Source organism: Mastigoproctus giganteus, chromosome 7, assembly GCF_048544385.1.
Source record: "Mastigoproctus giganteus isolate SK-2022 chromosome 7, ASM4854438v1, whole genome shotgun sequence".
In the NCBI taxonomy this organism is placed as follows: Eukaryota; Metazoa; Arthropoda; class Arachnida; order Uropygi; family Thelyphonidae; genus Mastigoproctus; species Mastigoproctus giganteus.
The window spans coordinates 223,858,103-223,884,985 of NC_143581.1; the positions used below are offsets into that span (position 1 = coordinate 223,858,103).

Here is a 26,883-nt window from a genome sequence, read left to right on the forward strand (position 1 = left end):
ACAGTTGATACGTTAATCTGGGGGTTACTACTTCCCATATTCAGTACTTTACATTTGTCAATATTAAACTTCAGTTGCCACCTCTCAGCCCATCTGCTCAACTTTTCTAGATCCTGTAGCAGCAGCATACTGTTATTAGTGTCATTAACAACCCTGCCAACTTTGCATCATCTGCAAACTTGGACATTAAGCCTGATATACCATTATCAATATCATTTATAAATACAGAAAACAATAATGGACCCAACACTAAACCCTGAGAGACTCCACAAATAACATTAGTCCACGAAGAGCAGTGTCCATTGATTACCACTCTCTGTCTTCTCCCACACAACCATCCCTTTATCCATAGCAGCAATTCACCTCCAATGCCACACTGCTCCAATTTGTGTAGCAGTCATCCAGGTACAACAGTATCAAAACCTTTTTAAGATCCAAACATATGATATCAAAGTTATTCCCTGCATCCAGTTCCTTTGTGACCACATCATAGTATCCAATCAAATTAGTCAGCAAGACTATCCCTTAATAAGGTGCCTCCGTAACCAGGTGGGCAGGAGCAGCAGTGCGTAGCACATGCTTCTTGATCAGACCGGGGTTCGAACCCGTGAACACCAAATACGGAGGATGCAGAAAGGTCAAGGAATGACCACCGCATATCCTCGGAGCAATATGGCCTTAGTTGCTAATGCTTCTAAAAACCAAATAACAAAAAAACAAACTTTCCCTTAACAAAAACATGCTGTGTCTGAGTTATAACTGAAGTCTTGTCTAGATGATCCTGCAGTGCTTCTTTAACCAGTGCCCCCATTAATTTCCCTGTAACAGAAGTTAAACTAACAGGTCTATTATTACTTGCATTGCCTTTTGATCCTTCTTTGTGAATTGAGGTCACATTTGCACATCTCCAGTACATGGGTACCTCCCCTGAGTCCAATGAAGCTCTCATAATTATAGCTAAGGGTTTGCTTACTTCCTTTGCTGCCTCCTTTAATATAACTGGATAGATCCCATCCATCCCAGGTGCCTTTCTTATGTTTATCTTCAACAATTTCTCCTCCACTTTCCTCTCAGTTATTACAAAATCATCTATCTCACAGTTTAATTCATCTCTGGCATTCCTCTCCCTGAATAACTCCCCATGTGTGAATGTAGATGCAAAATACTCATTCAGTTTGTAACTTCCTGAGCAGGATCATCAACAGTTGAATCATCGATAGCCTGTGGACCAATCTGATTCATCCACTTCCTTCTAGAATTTACATAAGTAAAGAACTTTTTGCTGTTTTTCTTTGCATTCTTTGCCAAAGATTTCTCGAAATTTGCCTTTGCCTGCCTAACCTCCTTTGTGTCATGGTTACAGACGAGCTTATATCTATCATAGGCTTTCGTGTCACCAGTCAATTTATATGTATCCTATGCATTTTTCTTCTCTGCCATATATCTCATTAGTTCATCTGACATCCATTTAGGCCTAAATCTTGAACAATATTTCTGAGTTGGTATATAAAGCCTACTAGCTTTCAAAATTAATTCTTTGAATGCTTACCATTTTGAAGTTGCTGTTGGTAACATCATCAATTGGTCCCACATACAGAATTTAAATACTGTCTCAGACCTCCGTAGTCGTCTATACGAAAGCAAAAACCCTTCCCTTTACCCCACATGGTAGTTACCTCTTTGAGTAAATTCCACTTCAGCACACTGTGATTACTGCCACCTAGTGGTTCCTTTATCTCCAGATTCATAATGCATGAAGAATCACTACTGATAATCAGATCAAGAGTATTACTCCCTCTAGGTGCCTCCCGAACATGCTGCTGTAGAAAACAATCATCCAATAAATCTACAAAAGCCTTGTTAAGTGTGTGTGAGTGACCAACCCACAAATTCCAGCCACTATCTGGGAAATTAAAATCCTCCATTATAAGACTCTCTGATTTACTGGCCCACTCTATTTCCCTGTACAGTTGTTTATTATACTCATCAGAGTCAATAGCTCTATAACACACTCCTACTCTCAATTTTGCTTTCCCAGTGCTTAGGTCACACCAAACTTACTCAACACTGCATTGTCCAGCCATGTCAACTGGCTGTACTTCCTTGGATTTTGTGTGTTTCTTAACTAATGGCATAACCCCTCCTCCCTTCCTATCCTTTCTGTAGATGTTGTACTCCCCAAATTCCAGTTCTGCATTCCTTATACCTGTGTGACACCACGTCTCTGATATCCCAACAATATCCGCCTTTGATGCTTTGAGCAATATCTCAAATTCATCAAACTTTGTATTTACCAAACTCCTAGCATTGGTGTACATGCAAGTATACATGCACCTGTTCCTGTTCATAGCTACCCTAATACAACCCATGTGTTTACTTGTACTGCAATGACTCCCAGCAGTCTCTGAAATATCCTGCAACTTGTTTTCCAGGCTGCTGCTGATTCCAATAGAAGCAATGCAACAGTCACTTTCACCTCCGCCAGTGGCTACTGTTAATCTATTAATCCATGTATCCTCCCCAACTTAGCAGTTTTCCAACCCACCTAACACTGCCTTGATAGCATCAGCAAATATTCTTGAACCCTTTATATTTAAGTGTATCCCATCCCTGTTGAAGCAGTCTCTCCTGTTAGCAAGCACAGACCAGGCTGAAAAAAAAAAAAAAACTGTATTATGTAAATACAGTGGACCCCCTTCTGCTGCTTTATGATATTAATCTGTTCCAGAGACACCATCGTATTGTGAAAATATCATAATGTGAACCCAATAACACATCGTTTTTTGGTAATTTGTTCCAAGACCTCAGATGTTGAAATTTTTGCTATATAAATAAGTCTAAAAAAGTCATTTTTATAATGGAAATTGTAATATTGATTAAAATAATTATTAAAACTAATATATCGATTAAAGCACAACACAAAAAATCACTTCAACTAAAGGATGCAAAAAGAAAACATGCAGCCAACATGTTTACAAAGGCTGCTATTGGCTGAGAGGTAGGACCACATGTTCCAGTCAGAGACAATTGTAAGCCAAGCCTATTTTAAAGTGAAATAAGTGGGTGCCTCTTAACATGGTCACGGGTTAGTAGAATCAGCGACTTTCTAGATTAGGCGCCTCCGTAGTCAGGTGGGAAGGTGCAGCAGTGCTCCTTGATTAGACCGGGGTTTGAGCCCGTCACCACCAAATACGGAGGATGCAGAAAGGTCAGGGAATAACCACTGCATATCCCAGGAGCAATACGGCCTTAGTTGCTAATGCTCCTAAAAAAAATAAAATAAAATAAAATAACAACAACTTTCTAGAATCAAATTTCAGAAAACCAATTCAAATCATTAAAATGCACTACACTATCATCATTATCATATGTTTGGTTATAAGAACCAATTTTCAATGCCATTGTGATACTTCTGGAGGTCACGACCACAAAACAATAAAAACAATTTGCAGCTTCCAGTTTACTAAGCTTTTCTGCTAGCGGTCTATTATAAACAGATAGTAAACACGATCTTATTGCATTTGCGATAGTACTGATAGTTGGAATTCTGTGGGTTTTTTATGTTATTATGGTGAAATGTGTTTCCTCTTGCTTGGAATCTTCAAATATATAAAAAACATAAATAAATATTCAGAATCTTTTCTTCATTCCTATTTTTTGATTTTCATAAACTTTTCACTCTGTATCTCGCTTGTGTTAGTTGTATTGTGTTAGTTGCAATATTATGCAACTAACACAGGAAAGCTTTTGACACTGTTGCGCATGGAAAACTATTGTACAAATTGGAGCAGAATGGTATTACGGGTAAGTTGCTACAATGGATAAAAGGATGGTTGAGTGGGAGAAGACAGAGGGTGGTAATTAATGGGTGCTGCTCTTCGTGGACTAATGTTATTAGTGGAGTCCCACAGAGTTCGATGTTGGGTCCTCTGTTGTTTTGTATATTTATCAATGATATTGATGAAGGTATATCAGGCTTAGTGTCGAAGTTTGCAGATGATACTAAGGTTGGCAGGGTTGTTAATGACAGCAATGGCAGTGTGCTACTGCAACAGGATCTAGATAATTTGGGCAGATGGGCTAAGGAGTGGCAACTGAAGTTTAACCTTGACAAATGCAAAGTACTGCATAGGGGTAGAAGTAACCCCAGAGAAACATACCAACTGTGTGGTACCACACTTAAGGTGGTAGAAAATGAAAAAGACCTGGGAGTAATTGTGCAGTCAGATATGAAGTTTTCTGAGCAATGAAGACAGGATGCCAGGGCAGGTCATGGGGTTTTGTCAATGATATATGGGAATTTTGCTAGCAGGGAAAATTAGGTGATTGTCCCTCTGTATAAGGCAATGGTCAGGCCACGCCTTGAATACTGCGTACAGGTCTGGAGGCTTCATTTTAGGACGGATGTAGATTTGCTTGAACGTGTACAGAGAAGGGAAAACAAGATTGGTGAGGGAAATGAAGGGATCCTCTTACCAAGAGAGGCTTAAGTTCTGCAAATTGCAGTGGCTGGAGACTAGGCAACTGCGCAGTGATCTGATTGAGGTGTATAAGGCCTTGAATGTGTTGAGCATGCTGAATTCTGATGGGATCCTTCCACTTGTTCAGATTACGAACCTAAGGGGGCATAAATTCAAATTAAGAAAGGACAAATGTAGAATAGATGTGCGGAAATTTGCCTTTAGCCAGCGGGTGGTTAATTGCTGGAACAAACTTCCATCTGTCGTTGTGGAAGTTTATAGGTTGAATAAATTTAAGAAGGAACTGGACAGGCAATTGGAGGGAATGGTGTGATTTTTTTATTTTTTCTTTTTTTGGCTGATGCTGCATAAGCTCATACACTTGCTTTCTTGCATCAGATGCCACTACTACTACTACTATGCCTACCATGTTCTTTGTTATTGGTTACTTATCTTTTTTACTGTTTAAAATTTTACAACAATAAAAGGCAAAAATTTAGAAATGGGTACCCCCTGAAGACTGCCTCAGTCTCGGGGTGTTTATCCCCCCCCCCTGCTGTTTTAAAATATGAAAACGAGTTCCTGATTTTAAAATCAGGATAAACATCCTAACTTACATTGACCACAGAGAGTTAGTCATGTCAATGACTGCCATTTTGGAAGGGGGGTGCCCGTCACTAAATTTTAACCAAAAAAAAATGTCAGTGAGCAGAAATATCAATTAGTTAGCATGTGCATATTACAATAGTAACTAAGCTATGTACGTAAATATTTATTTCTGTGGAGAATATTTTTCCGATTTTCAAGTATCATTTAATTTTGTTAATTGGCAAGGTAAAAAGCATAAATTTGTGCTTTATATCTTTACTTTTATAGCCTGTGGATAATATTCCTCCTATTTTTGCTTATCAGAATAGCCATTTAATAGAATTAAAATTCAATTTGCAAACTGGATCACAATAACCGCTGCTTACCACATATCATATAGTGAACGGAATGTCCATTGTAAAGTGAACCAATCATAAAGTCCACTGCATAACTGTATGCCCAACAAACACAAGCATGTGTCCGTTCATGGCATCATTCTTACTTTTCTTTTTTCCAGCTACTGTTGAATTTGTTTCCTATGCCTAACAAAAGAAACAGAAGTACCTTGGAAATTCCTGGGTCCAAAAAAAAAAAAAAAGAAGTTAAGAATAATCTTACAAACAAAATTAGCTGTATTTAAACATTCTGAAGTTAGAAAGTGAGCTGCTAACTAAAAGGATCCATTTTCTTACAACAATACTGATAAAGAAAAAGATTCAGCTAGTCTTGAAATCTGTTTCCTATGCCTGACAAAAGAAATAGAAGTGCCTTTGAAATTCCTGGATAAAAAAAAAAAAGTTAAGAATAATCTTACAAACAAATTAGATGTATTTAAGCATTCTGAAGTTAGCAAGTGAGCTGCTAATTGCAAGGATCCGTTTTCTTGCAACAATAGTGATAAAGAAAAAAAAGATTCTTTTAAAACCAAATTGTTAAAAAATGCAACTGTTTCATTAGTTAAGAATAGGGATTGATTAATCAATGATACAGAAAATTAAGCGTATGGACACCAATCTCACAGTCTCATCTTTGCAAGAAATAACTTTAGTTTCTTTATTTCATTAACTATCATTTGTATTTAAATCCATTTATTAAGTTCTTTGCCTATTAAGCCCGATATACCGTCATCAATATCATTAATAAATACAGAAAACAACAATGGGCCCAGCATTGAACCCTGTGAAACTCCACTAACAACATCAGTCCACAAAGAGCAGTGTTCATTGATAATCTCTCTCTCTCTCTCTCTCTCTCTCTCTCTCTCTCTCTCTCTCTCTCTCTCTCTGTCTGCTCCCACTCAACCATCCCTTTTAATAGCAGTAACTTGCCCTTAATGCCACACTACTCCAATTTGTATAGCAGTCTTATGTGCAACAGAATCAAAAGCTATTCTGAAATCCAAATATATGATATCAAAATTATTTTTTGCATCCAGTTCCTTTGTCACTGCATCATAGTAATCAATCAAATTGGCCAGACAAGATCTCCCCTTAACGAACCCATGCTGTGGCTGCAGTATAAGTGCATTTCTGTCTGGATGGTCTGCATTACTTCCTTAACTAAAGACTCCATTATTTTCCCTGGAACAGAAGTTAAGCAAACAGGTCTGTAATTACTCATGTCACCCTCTGATCCCTTTGTGAATTGGGGATACATTTGCACATCACCAGTTCACAGGTATCTTCACCAAGTGATATCAAGTGGACCAATCACATTGGTCCACTTGATATCAATGTTTTAACTGTTGATGATCCTACTCAGGTTCCCCTCCCTTCTAGTGTTTAAATATGTAAAGAAGTCTAAATAAATATCTTGATACAAAATCTAAAACCATTAAAAAACTTGTTGACTTCTATTCTTATCTTCAACAACATATAGCTGCAATCATTATTGAAAGAACCCCACTTTTCCAAAAGAAGTATGAGATGACTTATAATAATAAACACTTCCCTCAGGCCATAAATCAATTAGAATACAAGAAAAAGAAATCAACTTTGTCTAAGTTTATGTAAGAATTGAGTGGATCAGAAGTTATCACAAACACATCTCTCTCTTTTCAAATTATTAAAACGATATAACAGCAATAGTTATGAAACTTAAAAAAAAAAAATTTTTTTTTTTTCTTCTATGTGAGGCAAAAATCAGAAAACAAATGAATGAGAAAATAACTGGTGAAAGTGAAATTACACTTCACTGAAAGATCAAACTAGGGCTAAATGGCTAAATACTAACACTTCAACTTTCAATACTGGCTGTGCTCCTTGTCACTAATCAAAAGTAGATTTCATTGGTACTAACTGATACTGTCCCTGAAAGGTAGTCAAAGTTTAAATGAGCATGAAAATGGATTTTCAGTACTAGTTTGATCTGACTTCACATGTATGCTGATGAGTTTTACTTGAAATATTTTTTTTAATGATCAATTTTGTGCAATAGATTAAGGAAAGGTACATACTTAAATACGTTGTGCTCTGTACATATGTAACTATGCAGTTCATAACATGGTGGAAAGAAAAGGATATAAATACAATACATATCTCAGTATTAATCCACACAGCTAAATCAAAAAAAAAAAAAAAAAAAAAAAACTGTATAGTTTTTCAGTTACTTAAAATCATGAATTATTTGCATTATTTACAGATACTTGCACAATCCATTAAAACTTTTAAACAGGGCACTGTTCAGAAAGCTTTCTCATTTCCTTAAATAGGAAATAGTTCATAATCCACAATTTGCAGAGGCAAATTATAGTGAATTTATAATCTCATATAAAATCTGCAAAGTTGCTGCTATAAAAAAATGTGTGGAAATTTCACAAAATTTGGATGGTTATATTCAAGATTCAAAATCCACACACATGGGAGAGGAAGAAACAATTACTCACACATTATTTTACCATAATACAGAGCACACATCCATCTTTAATATTGCTCAGGTAGTGATTTACAATACACACACACACACACACACACACACACACACACACACACACACACACACACACACACACACACACACACACACACACACAGCAGCCTACAGCTTCATATATTGTTTCCTTATGGGCAATTATGATGTGCAACATGCCATGCTCTAACTTGCTAAAGCTACATGCTGAAGTTAAGAGTCATCATTTCAAATTGCTATAACTAAAACATTGAACAAGCTGATTTGTAAATTAAGAATAACAAAATGAAAAAAAAAAAAAAAAAAAGAAATGCTTTAATTCGAACATAAAAGGCAATTTATACAATTTTATTGTGAATTATTACTGCTGAGTGAAACTATATGCATGTGAGATAATTATTTAATTTTAATATCAAATTGCTCATTTTATAAGATACTGCAACTATAGATATATAGATATGGATATATACTATTTAATATACACATAACAAAGCAAAACATATACATCATGCTAGTCACTTTCTTGTGCCAAAACATTTCTTGCTAATGAAGTTAATGCTGGGGAAAAACACAGGGATAAAGTGACATGAATATTTTACTCTAAAAATAGACACGTACTTGTCCTACCACCCACAACTTGTACAGCTCTGACGCCTTTCCTAAATAGTGCAACTGCAGCAAAGTAGAATAAAGATAAGTTAGTTACTTGCATAGCAAGGTTTGGTGACTTTACCTACATCATTTCCTGTTTTTATATATAACAAATAATGGCAACTGAAGTTTGCATACATGAATAGGATTATTCATAATGAATAATATATGACATTACTTCATTTTGAATGTTATAACAGTGAAGAGCGAGACAAGTTGCACATATTGTTTAAAGCATTTAAAAATCCTTTTAAAAATCTATACTTTATATGCATGCTTTACACAGTGCATATACATTAAAATAATTTATAAAATAATAAAGAGTTAACTGTGGAAAGCCATATTCATATGTAACAAGTTGATTTATCAATATGACATAACAAACAAAAACAGAGAATACAGGGGCTATAATGCAATAAAATTTACTTCAATAGAAAATAAAGCTTGAATATATGAATCTTAACTATCAAAATAAACCAGGAGTTATTAAAATTGGATATAGTAACTTGTCTCAGAGTTCAAAATACACATGAAAATACTAATGAATAAACTAATTCATGAAAATTTTTCATGACCATACCAATACTATATATTAGATGTAAGCAGTTTCTGCATGTATAAAAGGAGAGAAAATACTGTCATTACTTTCCATAACAAGTCTAAACACATACACAGACTTCATTTAATTCAATATCAACCATAAACTACTTCACACACATATTTATCTATGATCATCATTTGCAGAACAAACAGGATAATTCAATATATCATTTTCTTTTCATGCCTTTATACTTGATAACACAGTTATACATGATTTTCAGGTGCAATCATTATGCAAATTTATTTTTATTTTAATTGCTATTTGTGGTGAAGGTAAAGAAAACCAACACAAGAATGATGAGAAACATCGGATAACTTACGCAGAAAATCAGTTTCCCGATATGGCTCTCTAGTGCTGCTCACTCGGTAAACAGACGGTAGGTGTTATCAATCTGGAGCAGAAGTCGAGAAGGCGTGGCAAACAATGTGCTGATTGGTGCGTTAACACAACACACGATAACATCAGTTTAGTATCACTTTAGTAGCACTCAGAAGCACTAATGGTCACTTGCCTCAATAGTAACTTGCCCTAATTGCACATGCCCTAATGAACGCTTTGCATAATGGCGAAAAAAGGTCAGGTTACCTCCACTTAATCCCATGGGAGCTTGAACCCCTCCGAAGTGGAGGGGGTAACCTAACCTTTTTTCTTTAGAATCACAGTCATATTTAGAAATACATTCATAAAAAAATAAATTTTTTTATAACTGTATTTTTATTTTTTTGTTCAATAATATGCCCTAATGGTGAAAAAAGGTCAGGTTCCCTCTACTTAAATCCCATGGGAGCTTGAACCCCTCCCAAAATTGAGGGGGTAACCTAACCTTTTTTCTTTAGAATCACAGGTGGACTAGTGCATAAATTGTTTATTAACAAAATATTAATTTTTTATTACTGTACTTTTAATTTTAAAGACACTCGTGCGGATACACACATATCATAACGTCAATCAACACCTCAATAGCTATTCACTATATATATATAATCTTTCTTTCTTTTCCTATTATTTCCTAATCTAACGTTTAAGGTTAGGTTACGAAATATAACAAAAAATAAACAAACTGTTTCCTTTTTTCGTAACCAAACCTAAATCAACACTATAGTAAAAATATAGTTATCTGATGTTTCTTGTCGTTCTCATGTTGGCTTTCTTTACCTTAGCCCTATTTGTTACTGGCCAATTGGCTAAATCATTATAAGCAGTATTTGCTGATTAGTTTTTAAAATATATTCTGTAACACATTTTGATATATCCAAAAATCAAACACTGTAAATCTTTTGATAAAATTTCTTTTTCAATTGGCTTTCACTTCACTGCTTCCATGTAAATGACAAATATATATAGTTACATAGATAAAAACTGCATAATGAAATTTCATTATATAAAGTGCAATATTAAAGTAAGTGAGATATTAAAATAATAAACTAGACAAAGTTTTGCAAATTATAAATATGCTTTTGTTAAATCAGAAAAAAGGCAATAACAAGGCTATAAAAAGATAAAGTTATTTATTTCAATATTTTATAGGATGCAATGATTGAATAATAACTGATATTTATGCTAACCTAAAATTTTCTTTTTTTTATGAAATTCTGTTAATATATAATATTAGTAAATTAATAAGAGGAGTTTACCTCAATATAGTACGTGGAACACTTCCGTATGATACCCTCCAGAAATTAGAACGGAAAAAACGAAAAAATCGACAACTTACCGGTACATTAAAGTAAAATATAAATAATTAAAGTAAAATATAAATAATTAAATAATCAATTTAACACAATTCAAAATCAATTCAAAACAATTAAAATTCAAATTAACGCAATTAAAAGAATTAACGAAAATATTCAAAAATCGTTTTGAATATTTTCGTTAATTCTTTTAATTACGTTAATTTGAATTTTAATTGTTTTGAATTGATTTTGAATTGTGTTAAATTGATTATTTAATTATTTATATTTTACTTTAATTATTTATATTTTACTTTAATGTACCGGTAAGTTGTCGATTTTTTCGTTTTTTCCGTTCTAATTTCTGGAGGGTATCATACGGAAGTGTTCCACGTACTATATTGAGGTAAACTCCTCTTATTAATTTACTAATATTATTATCAACGTAGAACATATTGAGTATTACAGCTCTGATTCATACTATCTAGTTAATATATAATTAATATAATGAAGTAATAATATCATTACTTAATATAAACTATATTTCTACAACTGAATTTACAAGAAAAATAAGAACGAAAGAAAGAAATCAATCAATAATAAAAAATTAAAAAATGAATAATTAACTTACGATTTTTACATTTGCACTTTTTGATTAATTTTTCATCTTTTACATCTTCATGGCAATTTTTACAATAATACCACGCCCTATGAAATAAAAACACTCACTGTTAGAAATTTCAATGAAATTTTATATAGACATCTATAAAAGAACAACTCATAAAATAAGGCACAGTGAATTGGAATGTCATATTGTCATATACTGCTGGCTATTTCCATCTTTCAACAGTTCTGCATCACTGACCATCATCTGCAAAGGTTCTGGCTAGGACAATAAAAGTAATTTAGACTTATATTAGTTGCATTTTACCATTGTCCCCTTCAAAATAGTCCCCTCCAGATTTTACACATCGATTCCCACACTTCTCTCCCTGTTTGATGCATCTGGAACTCCTGTCTTGTGATGCTGTCTAATACTTTCTGCAATTCAGCTTGGATCTCCATGTTGTCTTTGAATCTTTTGTCCTTCCTTCTACCTGGATTTTCATTTTGGGGAACAGGAAGAAGTCACAGGGGGCCAGATATGGAGAAAAGGAGGGTACTATTGCCAGTACCATTTTGTTCTTGGCTAGAAACTGCTGAGCTGAAAAAGCTGTGTAGATTGAGGCATCGTTGTGGTGCAGAATTCAATCCTGAGTGCACCATTTTTCAGGACATTTTCTCCTGACATCCTCTCTCAAATGCCTTAGGACTCCAATAGAACTGGTGAATTACAGTTTGGTCTGGTGGAAGAAACTCCTGATGAACAATTCTGCATTGTCAAAGAAAACAATCAGTATGCTTTTGACATTTGATCTGACCTTCTTGCCTTTTTTGAATGTAGAGAGATGATGGACTTTTCCACTGAGAAGACTACTGCTTTGTTGGGTCATAACCATACCCAGTTTCCATACCTGTTATGACTATGGAAAGGGAAGTTTTTTCTTTTCCAGCCTGTGCTTTCAGGTTCCTGCACGCAGAAAGTTGGTTCCATTTCTGTTCGTCACTCAGTAAATGGAGCACAAATTTTGCAACAATCTATCTCCTGTTTAAATTTTCAGTAAAATACATTGCCATGTACTGTACAATAGGCCTAGATGTCACAAATATCATTACTTGTTCACTGTCTGTCCTCAATGATGAGCTGATGCATTTTTTAGACATTTTCATTAGTCTGACTTGACGACGGACAACCTGAGTGCTCAAAATTCTCAACAGAGGTTTAGCTGCTTTGGAAGTGCAAATACTATTGAAAAAGTTTATGTTCTACCCATAGCATCATCACAAAATGCTTGTTTAAACATTTTTAGGTCTCCAAAGCTGTTTTCTCAAGTTTATGACAAAATTTGATGCAAATTTGCTGTTTCTTAACATCCACAATTTTATTCAGCTACAAAAATTGCAAGAGGTATTCAACGGAAACCCACTTAAACACCACTTGCACAAAAGAAAAATGTCCTATCGACATGAAACTCACCACACTAACTCACAATGAATTAGTTCAGCAGTATCTAATAGCACACTGCTATGCTACCTGTGGTTAGTCCTCCACGCAGCCAGTCTGGAAACTTTTGGCTTGCCATTTTGTACAGTCCTGCAAAAGAAAACCTATAAGATACAATCTTTTGCCTAGCAGGAATCAAAATGAAAAATACCCTGTAAGGCTACTTCTAGAAGAGGTATTGGCTTAGTTACTCCGGTTTTATACATTCATTTTGTCTGAAACTGTGAAAAATGTGTAACTTCCTTAACTTTTGCATTTGAATATATATATAATTGGCCAAAGCATCAGAAGTCTTTTATTATCCAAGAATTGCAACAAAGTATAATAATTAATTCTTAGAGCACAAATTTTAAGGGTGCTTCCATAACCAGGTGGGCAGGAACAGCAGTGCGTAACACACGCTTCTTGATTAGACCAGGGTTCGAGTCCTTGACCACCAAATACAGAGGATGCGGAAAGGTCAGAGAATGACCACCGCATATCACTGGAGCAATATGGCCTTAGTTGCCAATGCTCCTAAAAACCAAACAACAACAACAAATGTTAAGATTTGTACAGCCTTTTATTTCAACTTTGCATGCACATATCTTGTATCTGAAATGCACATATCAAAAGGCAAACCAGTTGCCACTCACCATACTAATAGTAATTTGTAACAGCAAATGTTTCAAAGAATTATCAATTAAGTATAAATATATTTGCTGGTGTGACAATGATTCACCTTTGTACTTACCATGCTAAAAGCAAGAGTTTTCTCCATTATTCTAATTATAAAGGAAGGTTAGCTAATCTTTGTCTCTGCTTGCCACTATGCTAGTGATTCTCCGCACGTGTCAGCCATGTTTACTCCAGGCTATATTAGTGGTTGGATCACATGACACAGATTGAGTAAGAGAGCATGGTTACCAAGTGAGAACAAATGCATTCACAACGTAAACAGATAAATAACTATTAAAGGGAATTGAACTATGGAGGTTATCACTGAATATCATTTCATATGTGGTTGTTTTTTTGTGCTTAATTGAAACAAGGGAAGAAGTTAAAATTTATTTGTGTTCCGCAACTGTTGCCATGTTTTAAGGTTGGGGTTAATGCATAAAGGCATATTTCTTCATCGATTCTGTTTAAGGAATCCAATTATTTCTAAATGGAAGATATCTTGTCTTCTGCCAGATTAAGGCAGACAATACAAAATGCTTCTGAATTTGGTTGATAACTAGTGATCGCACCTTAGATAATTGCTTTGATCTAGTTTAAATCATAAGAAAATACACATAACCTAGGGTTATTAAAGGTTTGGTTACACTCCATTTAAATGTACACCCAAGAGGAAAGTCATGTCAGCTTAGGGACAGCTGGCATGTCAAGCAACATTTTTAGTTACTGTACTCTGAGGTCCAACATTTATATCTTCTTGGGAAAAATAACAACTTATATTTCTTGAAAGAAAGGAGGCTTAGATTAGGCTAGCTTGCTCTTCTTGACTGTGGGCATTATTCTTCCTTGAAACTGTGAAAGAACTCTAGGAGAGACTGTATATTTTTGAACTGAACATACATGTTGCCATTGCTGTATTAAGGAATGTTCATTAATTTTTCGGGAATTGAACTTTCCAGAAATAAAGGACCCATGGAGTTTAATTCATTTATTGTAAGTTTATGCTAAGTTTAAAAGTTGGATTATATTAATTTTATTAAAAATTGAATTTGGTGTTAAGTTATTTATAATGTGTTTGATTAGTGTACAGGATATAAAATTAGATCATTACATAAAATTCTAATATCATACTATTATGGAGTCAAGGGGAATCTAGACTTGTGCACATAGAAGCAGAAAACCTTTTCACATAGAACTGTAAAAATATTAGTTATAATAAAATTAATCTTATCACATATGGATTTCAACATCACAGTAAAATTTCACTTCACAGCAGGTACAGATTAAGGAACTGTATCACCTTGGGTTGCAGTTCATTCCTATCCTACCCACATTTTTCTACCTACCAAAAATTTAAAAAACTTAAATATTTATAAATGAAATCATTTTAACAACTTAAGTTATATTCTTTAAACAATATTTAAAGCTCTGTGTTTTAAATGACAATAAAATACTATTAAATTTATAAGTTATGTAAATTTAATTCAAACTTGTTGCTAATATGTATAAACAGCAATTCTTAGAGAGAGATCTGCGATTATGGTATCAATAATGACATAAAATACAACAATTTTAAATTTATGCTTAGAGAAATGTCAGATAACTTAAGCAGAAAATTAGTTTCCCGACACTGGCACTCTAGCACTCCTCGCTCAGTAAACAGATGGTAAGTGTTATCGGTCTGGAGCCGAAATCGAGAAGGATATATTGATTGACTGGTAGGCATGGCAAACGATTAAATAATGATTGAGTCGGCGAGACAGACGACAAGCTACTGTGTAGTCATTGGTTGGCATTATGATATGTATTTATGAGTAAAGAATGGTACATAATAGTCTTGTGATGAATGGTAAATAGGAAATAGTAGCAATGAATCTTTTAAAGATGGAAGAAATTTGTAAGGAAAATAAAACATTGGTTGATTTTTTTAATGAAAACTAAATTAATAAAAGTTTCATTCCATTCATTTTTATGTTCTTCATTATGTTTGTTTGTTATTTGGTTTTTAGGAGCATTAGCAACTAAGGCCATATTGCTCCGGGGATATGCGGTGGTCATTCCCTGACCTTTCCACATCCTCCGTATTTCGTGGTCATGGGCTCGAACCCCGGTCTAATCAAGAAGTGTGTGCTACGCACTGCTGCTCCTGCCCACCTGGCTATGGAGGCGCCGTTCTTCATTGTTTTTTTTCTCATTATTAAAAGCAGATTTTTGGAGTTCATGAGAATTTTTACTATATTGTTGATTTAGGTTTGGTTACGAAAAGAGGAAAAGATTTCTTTATTTTTCGTTATATTTCATAGCCTAACCTTAAACGTTAGGTTGGGAAATAATAGGAAAAGAAAGAAAGATTTTTTATATATATATATATAGTGAATAGCTATTGAGGTGTTGATTGATGTTATGATATGTGTGCATCCGCACGAGTGTCTTTAAAAATAAAAGTACAGTAATAAAAAATTAATATTTTGTAAATAAACAATTTATGCTCTAGTCCACCCATGATGCTAAAGAAAAAGGGTAGGTTACCCCCCCCCCATTTCAGGATGGGTTCAAACTCCAATGGAATTCAAGTGGAGGTAACCTGACCTTTTTTCACCATTATGGAAAGCATTCATTAGGGCAAGTTACCATTAGTGCTTCTGAGTGCTAATAAACCGATGTTATTGTGTGTCATGTTTGTGCACCAAGCAGCACATCGTTTGTCACAACTACCTATCAATCAATATATCGTTCTCGACTTTTCTCCAGACCGATAACATCTACCGTCTGTTTACCGAGCAAGCAGTGCTAGAGCGCCATATTGGGAAACTAATTTTCCGCATAAGTTATTCAACGTTTTTCGTCGTTCTCGTGTTGGCTTTCTTTTCCTTCGCCCACCAGACAAAAATCAACATTCAATTACACGCTGACTGAAGACAAATTTCCATATATCTATCCTACAACCATCATTTCTCAATTTTAATTGATGCCCCTCATGTTTATTCTGAGCATAAGGATGGATTCCATAAGCCCTGAGCTTACTCAATCCATTTAAAGCCTTAAAAAAACATCTCTTACTGATCCCCTCACAGGTGCATATTTTTCGGATGCTGCAATTTCCAGCACTGAAGCCATTAAGAGTTCCCTTTTGTTCCCATCACTAATCCCATTACTCTTCTTTGCACCTGTTCCTCTTTATGAAATGTTCAAATATGGACACAAAATTGCCACTTCCTCAAGGATTTTGGCTGTATTACTTCTTCGATTCTAAAAAAATTGCTGCCAACTTTTCTTCCTCATTTAATGCAGGAACAACCACTTCAAACTTCAAGGCCTCCATTTCAAGGACCCAACCGGTTCCAGGCAATCACAATAACAGTTAACACCAGTGAATAACAGTTTTTCTGGTGCACTGATTATATAGGAAACCAGAAACCCCAGGGGCTCATATCTGGTGAGTATGGGCTTGGCAAACCCAGGGTCCTGAGCTGGATATCATCATTCTTTTCTTTCTTGCTTTCTTGGTGATTTTCTTATCTCTCTCTCTCTCTCTCTCTCTCTCTCTCTCTCTCTCTCTCTCTCTCTCTCTCAGGGTACCATGGGAATTTTTTTGGCTGGTGCAGCATAAACCTTAGGCTTCTTTGCACCATATGGCTAATAATAATAACTGTTTTTGTCTCTCTCTCTCTCACACACACACACACACACACACACACACACACACACACACACACACACACACACACACACACACACACACACACACACACACACACATTCAGACAAGAAGCCAATAGCCAATGGATCACACCAATGCCAAAGCTTCTTCCATAGCTTAGAGAAGGCCTTAGACTCTCAGGATGACATCACAGTAAAAAGAATCACGTCCATCAAAAGCAGGAATAAATTATTTAAACATCAAACCCACCTCACTTGCAAGGTAAGGGATCACACTAATGCCACCAACCTAACAGCACATGAACCTAAGAGGAGTTATGACAGAAACAGTGTGGGGAACTCAGCATTAGCATTAGCATTAGTAGAGGCATTTGATGCAAGAAAGCAAGCTTATGCAGCATCAGCCAAAAATAAAAAATAACCACTTCCACTTCACCCCTCTGTTCGCTCAAAATACCTGTCCAGCTGAGCCTTAAACTTATTTAGGCTATCAACTTCCATGACAAGGGATGGAAATCTGTTCCACCAACCAATGACCTGCTGGCTAAAGGCAAATTTCTGCATGTCTATCCTACATCTGTCTTTCCTCAATTTGAATTTATGACCTCTCAGGTGATTATTCTGAGCGAGAGGAAGAATCCCATCAGCATTGAGCATGCTCAAACCATTCAAGGCTTTATACAGCTCTATCAGATCACCTCGCTGGTGCCTAGGCTCCAGACACTGTAATTTGCAAAACTTAAGCCTTTCTTCGTAAGAGCACCCCTTTGTTCCATTCACTAATCTTGTTGCCCTTCTCTGTACTCGTTCCAGCAGCTCTACATCCTTCTTGAAATGAAACCTCCAGACCTGTATACAGTACTCTAGGTGTGGCCTGACCATTGCCTTATACAAGAGAATAATCACCTCCTTATCCCTGCTAGAAAAATTCCTATATATCATTGACAATACACCATGAGCTACTCTTGCAGCCCATCTGCACTGCTCAGAGAACTTCATATCTGCCTGCAAACCACCCCCAGGTCCCTTTCATTCTCTACCACTGTCAGTGTAGTACCACAGAGTTGATACGTTGCTCTGGGGTTGCTGTTTCCCATGTGTAGTACTTTACATTTGTCAATGTTAAACTTCATTTGCCACCTCTCAGCCCATCTGCTCAACCTTTCCAGATCCTGTTGCAGCAGCATAGTGTCAGTAGTGTCCTTGACAACCCTGCCAGCCTTTGTATCGCCTGCAAACTTGGACATTAAGCTTGATATACCAACAGCAATATCATTTAAAAATACAGAAAACAACAATGGACGCAACACTGAACCTGAGGGCCTCCACTAATAATATTAGTCCACGATGAGCAGTGTCCATTGATTACCACATCCTGTCTTCTCCCACTCAACCATCCCTTTATCCATAGCAGCAATTTGCCTCCAATGCCACACTGCTCCAATTTGTGCAGCAGTCTTCCATGTGCAACAGTATCAAAACCTTTCTAAGATCCAAATATATGATATCAAAGTTATTCCCTGCATCCAGTTCCTTTGTGACCACATCATAGTGTCCAATCAAATTGGTCAGGCAAGACTTTCCCTTAACAAAACCATGCTGTGTCCGAGCTATAACTGAAGTCCTGTCTAGATGATCCTGCAGTGCTTCTTTATCCAGTTCCTCCATTAATTTTCCTGGAACAGAAGTTAAACTAACAGGTCTATAATTACTTGTGTCGCCCTTTGATCGTCCTTTGTGAATTGGGGTCACATTTGCACATCTACAGTTCATGGGTACCTCCCCTGAGTCCAAAGAAGCTCTCATAATTATGGCTAAGGGTTTGCTTACTTCCTTTGCTGCCTCCTTTAATATAACTAGATAGATCCCATGAAGATTTATGTTTATCTTCAACAATTTCTCCTCCACTTTCCTCTCAGTTATTACAAAATCATCTAGCTCACTGCTTGAGTTTAATTCACCTCTGGCATTCCCCTCCCTGAATAACTCCCCATGTGTGAATGTAGATGTAACATACTCATTTAGTTTGTTAGTCACCTGAGCAGGATCATCAACAGTTGAACCATCAATATCCAGTGGACCAATCTGATTCATCCCTTTCCCTCTAGAGTTTACATAGGTAAAGAACTCTTTGCTGTTTTTGTTTGCATCCTTTGCCAAAGATTTCTCATAATCTGCCTTTGCCTGCCTAATCTCCTTTGTGACTTGGTTACAGACCAGCTTATATCTATCGTAGGCTTCCATGTCACCCATTAATTTATATGTATCCCATGCATTTTTCTTTTCTGCCACATGTCTCATTAGTTCATTTGACATCCATTTAGGCCTAAACCTTGAACAATATTTCTTATTTGGTATGTAAAGCCTAGTAACTTCCAAGATTAATTCTTTGAATGCTTCCGATTTTGAATTTGCTGTTGGTAACATCATCAGTTGGTCCCACCGTATAGAATTTAAATACTGTCTCAGACCTCCGTAGTTGCCTTTAAAAAAGCAAAAACTCTTCCCTTTACCCTTAATGGTAGTTACCTCTTTGAGTAAATCCCACCTTCAGCACACTGTGATCACTGCCACCTAGTGGTTCATTTATCTGCAGATTCTTAATGCATGAAGAATCACTACTGATAATCAAATCAAGAGTATTACTCCCTGTAGTTGCCTCCCGAACATGCTGAGGTAGAAAACAATCATCCAATAAATCCACAAAAGCTTTGCGTGACCAGTGAGTGACCAAACTACAAATTCCTGTCAATATCTGGGAAATTAAAATCCCTCATTATAACTCTCTGATTTACTGGCCCACTCTATTTCCCTGTACAGTTGTTTATTATACTCATCAGAGTCATTAGGCCTATAACACTCTCAATTTTGATCTCCCAATGCTTATGTCACACCAAACTGACTTGGCACTGCACTATCCAGCGATGTCGACTGGCTGCACTTCCTTGGATTTTATTTGTTTCTTAACTAATAGCATAACACCTCCTTCCTTCCTATCCTTCCTGTACACATTGTACTCCCCAAATTCTAGTTCTGCATTCCTTATATCTGTGTGAAACCATGTCTCTGATATCCCAAGAATATCTGCCTTTGATGTTTTGAGCAACACCTCAAATTCATCAAATTTATTTACCAAACTCCTAGCATTGGTGTATAAGCAAGTATACATGCACCTCTTCCTATTCTTAGCTACCTTAACACAACCCATGTGTTTACTTGTACCACAATGACTCCCAGCAGTCTCTGAAATACCTTGCATCTTGTTTTCCAGGCTGCTGCTTATTCCAATAGAAGCAATGCAAGAATCACTTTCACATCTGTCAGTGGTTACTGTTAATCTATTAGTCGTTGTATCCCCCCCCAAGCTAGCAGTTTTCCAACCCACCTAACACTGCCTGGATAGCATCAGCAAATATTCTTGCACCCTTTATATTTAAGCATATCCGTTCCCTGTTGAAGCAGTCTCTCCTGTTAACAAGTACAGACCAGGCTGAAAAAAATTTTATCCCTTGAGCCTTGCACAATCTTTCCACGGCCGAATTGATTGACAAGGCTCTCATCATATACTCCCTCCTATTGTGTCTGTGCAGAATTGCAGACGCTTTCAAATTCAACCCTAATTCACGGCAATATGATGTGGTTTTATTCATAATTTATATGATAAATATGAAAAGTATTTCTTACCGTTTTACTTCATCAGCTGACTGAGCAATAAAGAATCCTTGGGTGTTTGGCTGGATTTTAACTTTTCTTTTTGGGTTTATTGTAATTTTGGTATCTGTACCATCCTCATTTGGCACTTCTATAGCCAACAGAAGAAGTTTTAGTTTGACAAAACATAGCCTGGATTGTAAAAGAAAAACTGCAATTAATCATACAGAAATTATATGTCTGAAATTAAATGCCAAGTAATTAATTACTAAATACCATGTAACATCTCATGATTTTTTTATTACTTTTCAGTTTCAATACTAGTGCTTTCTGTGAATAATACATGAAAATAAAATATAACCAAGAACATAAATGATACTGAACAGAATATTATTTATAATGCTGAGAGAGAATGGCAAGAAATGATAACACAGAGTAACAAATAATGTTATAAGATCTGATATTTTCAAAACCAGTTACATACATACACACTGGCCAAAAAAAAATATAAACCTTTGTATTAACAGTCACAGACAGAAGAAATGCATATAAATGCAAATAGATGCAATGAAAACTGTTACGTGGGGTGATGACTTGTGGTCTCAATTAGTATAAAGATCAAACCTTCAAGAGCGAACCTGTTGTACTCTAAGGAGGACACTAGTATGAGAAAAATAGGACACCCAGTGTGCAGCAAATAATATTTGAATTCAATAAAGCCCAGAATTGCACTATTTCAACCCATACCATGTGCAGGGAATTGAAGAAATTGGGTATTGGCAGAGAAAAAAACAGAAAAATCTGCTTGCAGTGGTGCTGAGAACATCGTGATTGGACAATGGAACAAAAGAAAACCCTGGCTTGTAGCCGTGAAGGGTATTGTGTACGGCATGTGCGTTTTGTATGCAATAAAGAGTTCTTCTAAAAAAGTCATGTGGTCAGACAAGATACACTTTGTTTTGCACTGATGGTAGGTAGAGAGTGTGGTGAGAATTTCACGAAGCAATGGACCCTGCTAAAGACAACCTAAACATCTGGATGGGGATATCATGGTCTGAGGAATGTTTTGTTGGCACAAACTGGGTTTGTTGATAATAATGGAAGGTCATATGTCACCCTAGAAGTACCTGAATTTTGTATCTGATCTACTGCACCCTGCAACGTTGCACTTTTATCCTAAAGGTGATGGCCACTTTATGGATGACAATGCAACAGTGCATTGTACTAGAATTGTGCAAGAATGGTTCGAAGCACATGACAAGGATTTCTACCATCTTCTCTAGCCCCAAAGAATGCAGATGCTTCACCACACTGGATAATTCAACGAGCTCTTGCTGAGCTGTTCCCTGTGTCACCTACCAGCCATCCTAGACTTGGATTCTTTTGATCTCTAAGGTTGTTCAGAGATGTCAACAACTAGTTTTTTTTTTTATTATTATTTTATTTATTTATTATAATTAATTAATTTATTTTATTTATTTATTTTTATTATTTTTTGCTTTCTGCTGGTACTCAGGACTAGGCAGCCACTGTTACTGCACTACTTCCAGTGGATGCAGGATGTTATCACACTACAGAGGGCAGATAGTAGATTATGCCTGGCTCCACATGCGTTGGGATGGGCATCAGGCAGCAGTTGCTCAGGTGTTGGCTGCTCACATTTCAGGCCCTGCTTACACAGATTCGGTAGTCAAGACAGAGACAATTTACAGAGATGGACCCAGGTCCTGGAGCTGCAACAAACAGGCCACATACATACACATTCCCTGGCCCCCAAATTCACTTGATTGCAAACATATTGAGAATATGTGTGATATATTGGAGAGAGCTATTTGGCAATAAAGTCCTCTTCTCTCAACTTTTCCGCAGCTATGCAATATTCTGCTGGAAGAATGGTTACAATTAGACCAAAATGTACTAAAACATCTTATAGAATCCATGCCATGCTGCACTCTTGCTGTTATTAGCATTAACATTAGTTGAGGCATATAATGCAAGAAAGCAAGCTTACATAGCATCAGTCAAAAAAACCCCTTCCCATTTCACCCATCCAGTCACTCCACGTGTTTGTCTAGCTTAGCCTTAAATTTATTTAAGCTATCAATTTCCACAACAACAGATGGAAGTCTGTTCCAAAATCAACTACTTGCTAGCTAAAAACAAACTTCCGCACATCTATTCTACAACAGTCTTTCCTCAGTTTGAATCAATGTCCCCTCAAGTTCTTAATCTGAGCAAGCAGAAGTATCCCATCAGCATTGAACATACTCAAACCATTCAAGCCCTTATATACCTCAATCAGATCACCTCACAGGTGTCTCGTCTCCAGATGTGTGAAACTTGCAGAACTTAAGCCTCTCTTGGTAAGAGCACTCCTTTGTTCCTCTCACCAATCTTGTTACTCTTCTCTGTACTCATTCTAGCAACTCTACATCCTTCTTAAAATGAGGGCTCCAGACCTGTATGCAGTACTCAAGGTGTGGCCTGACCATTGCCTTATACAAAGTGATAATCACCCTGGCAGCCCGTCCACACTGCTCAGAGAACTTCATATCTGACTGCACAATTACCCCCAGGTCTTCATTCTCCACCTCCCTGAGTGTAGTACCACACAGTTGGTACGTTTCACTTGGGTTACTGCTACCCATATGCAGTACTTTGCATTTGTCAATGTTAAACTTCAGTTGCCACTTCTCAGCCCATCTGTTTAACTTTTCTAGATCCTGTTGCAGCAGCATACAGTCTTTACTGTCATTAACAACCCTGCCAACCTTTCTATCATCTGCAAACTTTCACATTAAGTCTGATACACCTTCATCAATATCATTGATAAATATACAAAACAACAATGGGTCCAGCACCGAACCCTGAGGGACTCCACTAATAACATTAGTCCATGTAGAACAGTGTCCATTTATTACCACTCTCTGACATCTCTCACTCAAGCATCCCTTTATCCATTGCAGCAACTTGCCCTTAATGCCATACCACACCAATTTGTACAGCAGTCTTCCATGCGAAACAGTATCAAAAGCTTTCCTGAAATCCAAGTATATGATATAAAAATTATTGTATGCATCCAGTAACTTTGTGATCACATCGTAGTATCTAATAAAATTGGTCAGACAAGACTTCCCCTTAACAAACCCATGCTGTATCTGAACTATCACTCCAGTCTTGTCTAGGTGATCCTGCATCACTTCTCTAACAAGTGACTCCATTATTTTCCCTGGAACAGAAGTTAAACTAACAGGTCTATAATTATTTGTGAATTGGGGACACATTTGCACATCTCCAGTCCATGGGGACTTCCCCTGAATCTAAGGATGCTCTCATAATTATGGCTCAGGGTTTGCTTACTTCCCTCACTGCCTCCTTCAATATAATTGGATAGATTCCATCTGCCTCAGGTGCCTTTTTTATGTTTAACTTCAACAATTTCTCCTTCACTTGACTCTCCATTATTACAAAATCATTTATTAGAGTTTAGTTAACTTCTGTCTTCCCCTTCATTACAGAATTACTCATGTTTGAATGTAGATGCAAAATATTCATTCAGTTTGTCAGCTAACTGAGCAGGATCAACAGTCGAACCACCAACATCAAGTGGACCAATCTGATTCATCCCCTTCCTTCTAGAGTTTACATAAGTAAAGAAGTCTCTGTTGTTTTTCTATGATTCCTTTGCCAAGGATTTTTTTTTTGCACCATATGGCTAATAATAATAATAATATTTCTTGTAATCAGTCTTTGCTTGCCTAATCAAATAAATCCTGTATCACGTGTACAAGGAGGTGGTGATACGTGCTTGGCCTATAACAGAAGGCCGAGAATGAACAAGGTAATCCTTTATGACTTGATCACAGACTAGCTTATATCTGCCATAGGCTTCTGTGTCACCAGATAATTTATATGCATCCCATGCATTTTTATTCTCTGCAATGAGCCTCATTAGTTTATCTGACATTCATTTAGGCCTAAACCTTGAATAGTATTTCTTAGTTGGTATGAAAAGCCTATAGCTTCCAAGATAAATTCTTTGAAGGCTTCCCATTTAGAATTCATTGTTTTTAACATCATCAGTTGATCCCACTGAATAGAATTTAAAAACTGTCTGAGATCACTATAGCCCCCTTTACAAAAACAAAACCCTTTCCTTTACCCTTGATGGTAGTTTCATCTTTAAGTAAATCCCACATCAGTACACTGTGATCACTGTCACCTAGTGGTTCCTTTATCTGCAAATTCTTAATGCATGAATAATCACTGCTGATAATCAGATCAAGGGTATTACTCCCTCTGGTTGCCCATTGAAAATATTGCTGTAGAAAACAATCCTCCAATAAATTCACAAAAGTCTTGCTAGTCTTGCAAGGAAGGTGCTGAATATGATTGGTCCACTTGACATCGATGGTTCGACTGTTGATGATCCTGCTCAGATAGCAAACAAACTGAATGAGTATTTTGCATCTACATTCACACGTGAGGAATCATTACAGTTTGAAAATGGAAGAAGGTTATCAAATTGTAGCAGTGTGCTTAATGATTTTGTAATAACTGAGAGCAAAGTGGAGGAGAAATTGTTGAAGTTAAACATAAGAAAGGCACCTGGGGCGGATGGGATCTATCCAGTTATATTAAAGGAGGCGGCAAAGCAACTAAGCAAACCCTTAGCCATAATTATGAGAGCATCCTTGGATTCAGGGGAGGTTCCCACGGACTGGAGATGTGCAAATGTATCCCCAATTCACAAAGGAGGTTCGAAGGGTGACACGAATAATTACAGACCAGTTAGTTTAACTTCTGTTCCGGGTAAAATAATGGAGTCACTGGTTAAAGATGCATTGCAGGATCATCTAGACAAGACTGCAGCAATAATTCAGACACAGCATGGGTTTGTTAAGGGAAAGTCTTGTCTGACAAATTTGATTGGTTATTATGATGTGGTCACAAAGGAACTGGATGCAAAAAATAATTTTGATATCATATACTTGGATTTCAGGAAAGCTTTTGACACTGTTGCGCATGGAAGACTACTGTACAAATTGGAGCAGAATGGTATTAAGGGTAAGTTGCTACAATGGATAAAAGGATGGTTAAGTGGGAGAAGACAGAGGGTGGTAATCAATGGGTGCTGCTCTTCGTGGACTAATGTTATTAGTGGAGTCCCACAGGGTTCGGTGTTGGGTCCACTGTTGTTTTGTATATTTATCAATGATATTGATGAAGGTATATCAGGCTTAATGTCAAAGTTTGCAGATGACACGAAGGTTGGCAGGGTTGTTAATGACAGTAATGGCAGTGTGCTACTGCAACAGGATCTAGATAATTTGGGCAGATGGGCTAAGAAGTGGCAACTGAAGTTTAACCTTGACAAATGCAAAGTACTGCATATGGGTAGAAGTAACCCCAGAGAAACGTACCAACTGTGTGGTACTACACTTAAGGTGGTAGAAAATGTAAAAGACCTGGGAGTAATTGTGCAGTCAGATATGAAGTTTTCTGAGCAATGTAGACAGGCTGCTAGGGCAGGTCATGGGGTTTTGTCAATGATATATAGGAATTTTGCTAGCAGGGAAAAGGAGGTGATTGTCCCTCTGTATAAGGCAATGGTCAGGCAACGCCTTGAGTACTGCGTACAGGTCTGGAGGCCTCATTTTAAGAAGGATGTAGATTTGCTTGAGCGTGTACAGAGAAGAGCAACACGATTGGTGAGGGGAATGAAGGGATCCTCTTACCAAGAGAGGCTTAAGTTCTGCAAATTGCAGTGGCTGGAGACTAGGCACCTGCGCGGTGATCTGATTGAGGTCTATAAGGCCTTGAATGGGTTGAGCACGCTGAATTCTGATGGGATCCTTCCACTTGTTCAGAATACGAACCTACGGGGACATAAGTTCAAATTAAGAAAGGATAGATGTAGAATAGATGTGCGGA

The 26,883-nt window shown here is 36.6% G+C and overlaps 1 protein-coding gene across 1 annotated transcript in view; it reads right to left on the reverse strand.

Annotated features, from left to right (window-relative positions):
* LOC150083724 (calcium-activated potassium channel slowpoke-like) overlaps positions 1–26,883 on the reverse strand; it is a 668,330-nt gene that overhangs the window by 344,867 nt on the left and 296,580 nt on the right. The window contains 2 exon segments of the mRNA XM_090378165.1: positions 11,509–11,585; positions 20,983–21,141. Coding sequence (XP_090234291.1) covers positions 11,509–11,585; positions 20,983–21,141 — 236 coding nt within the window.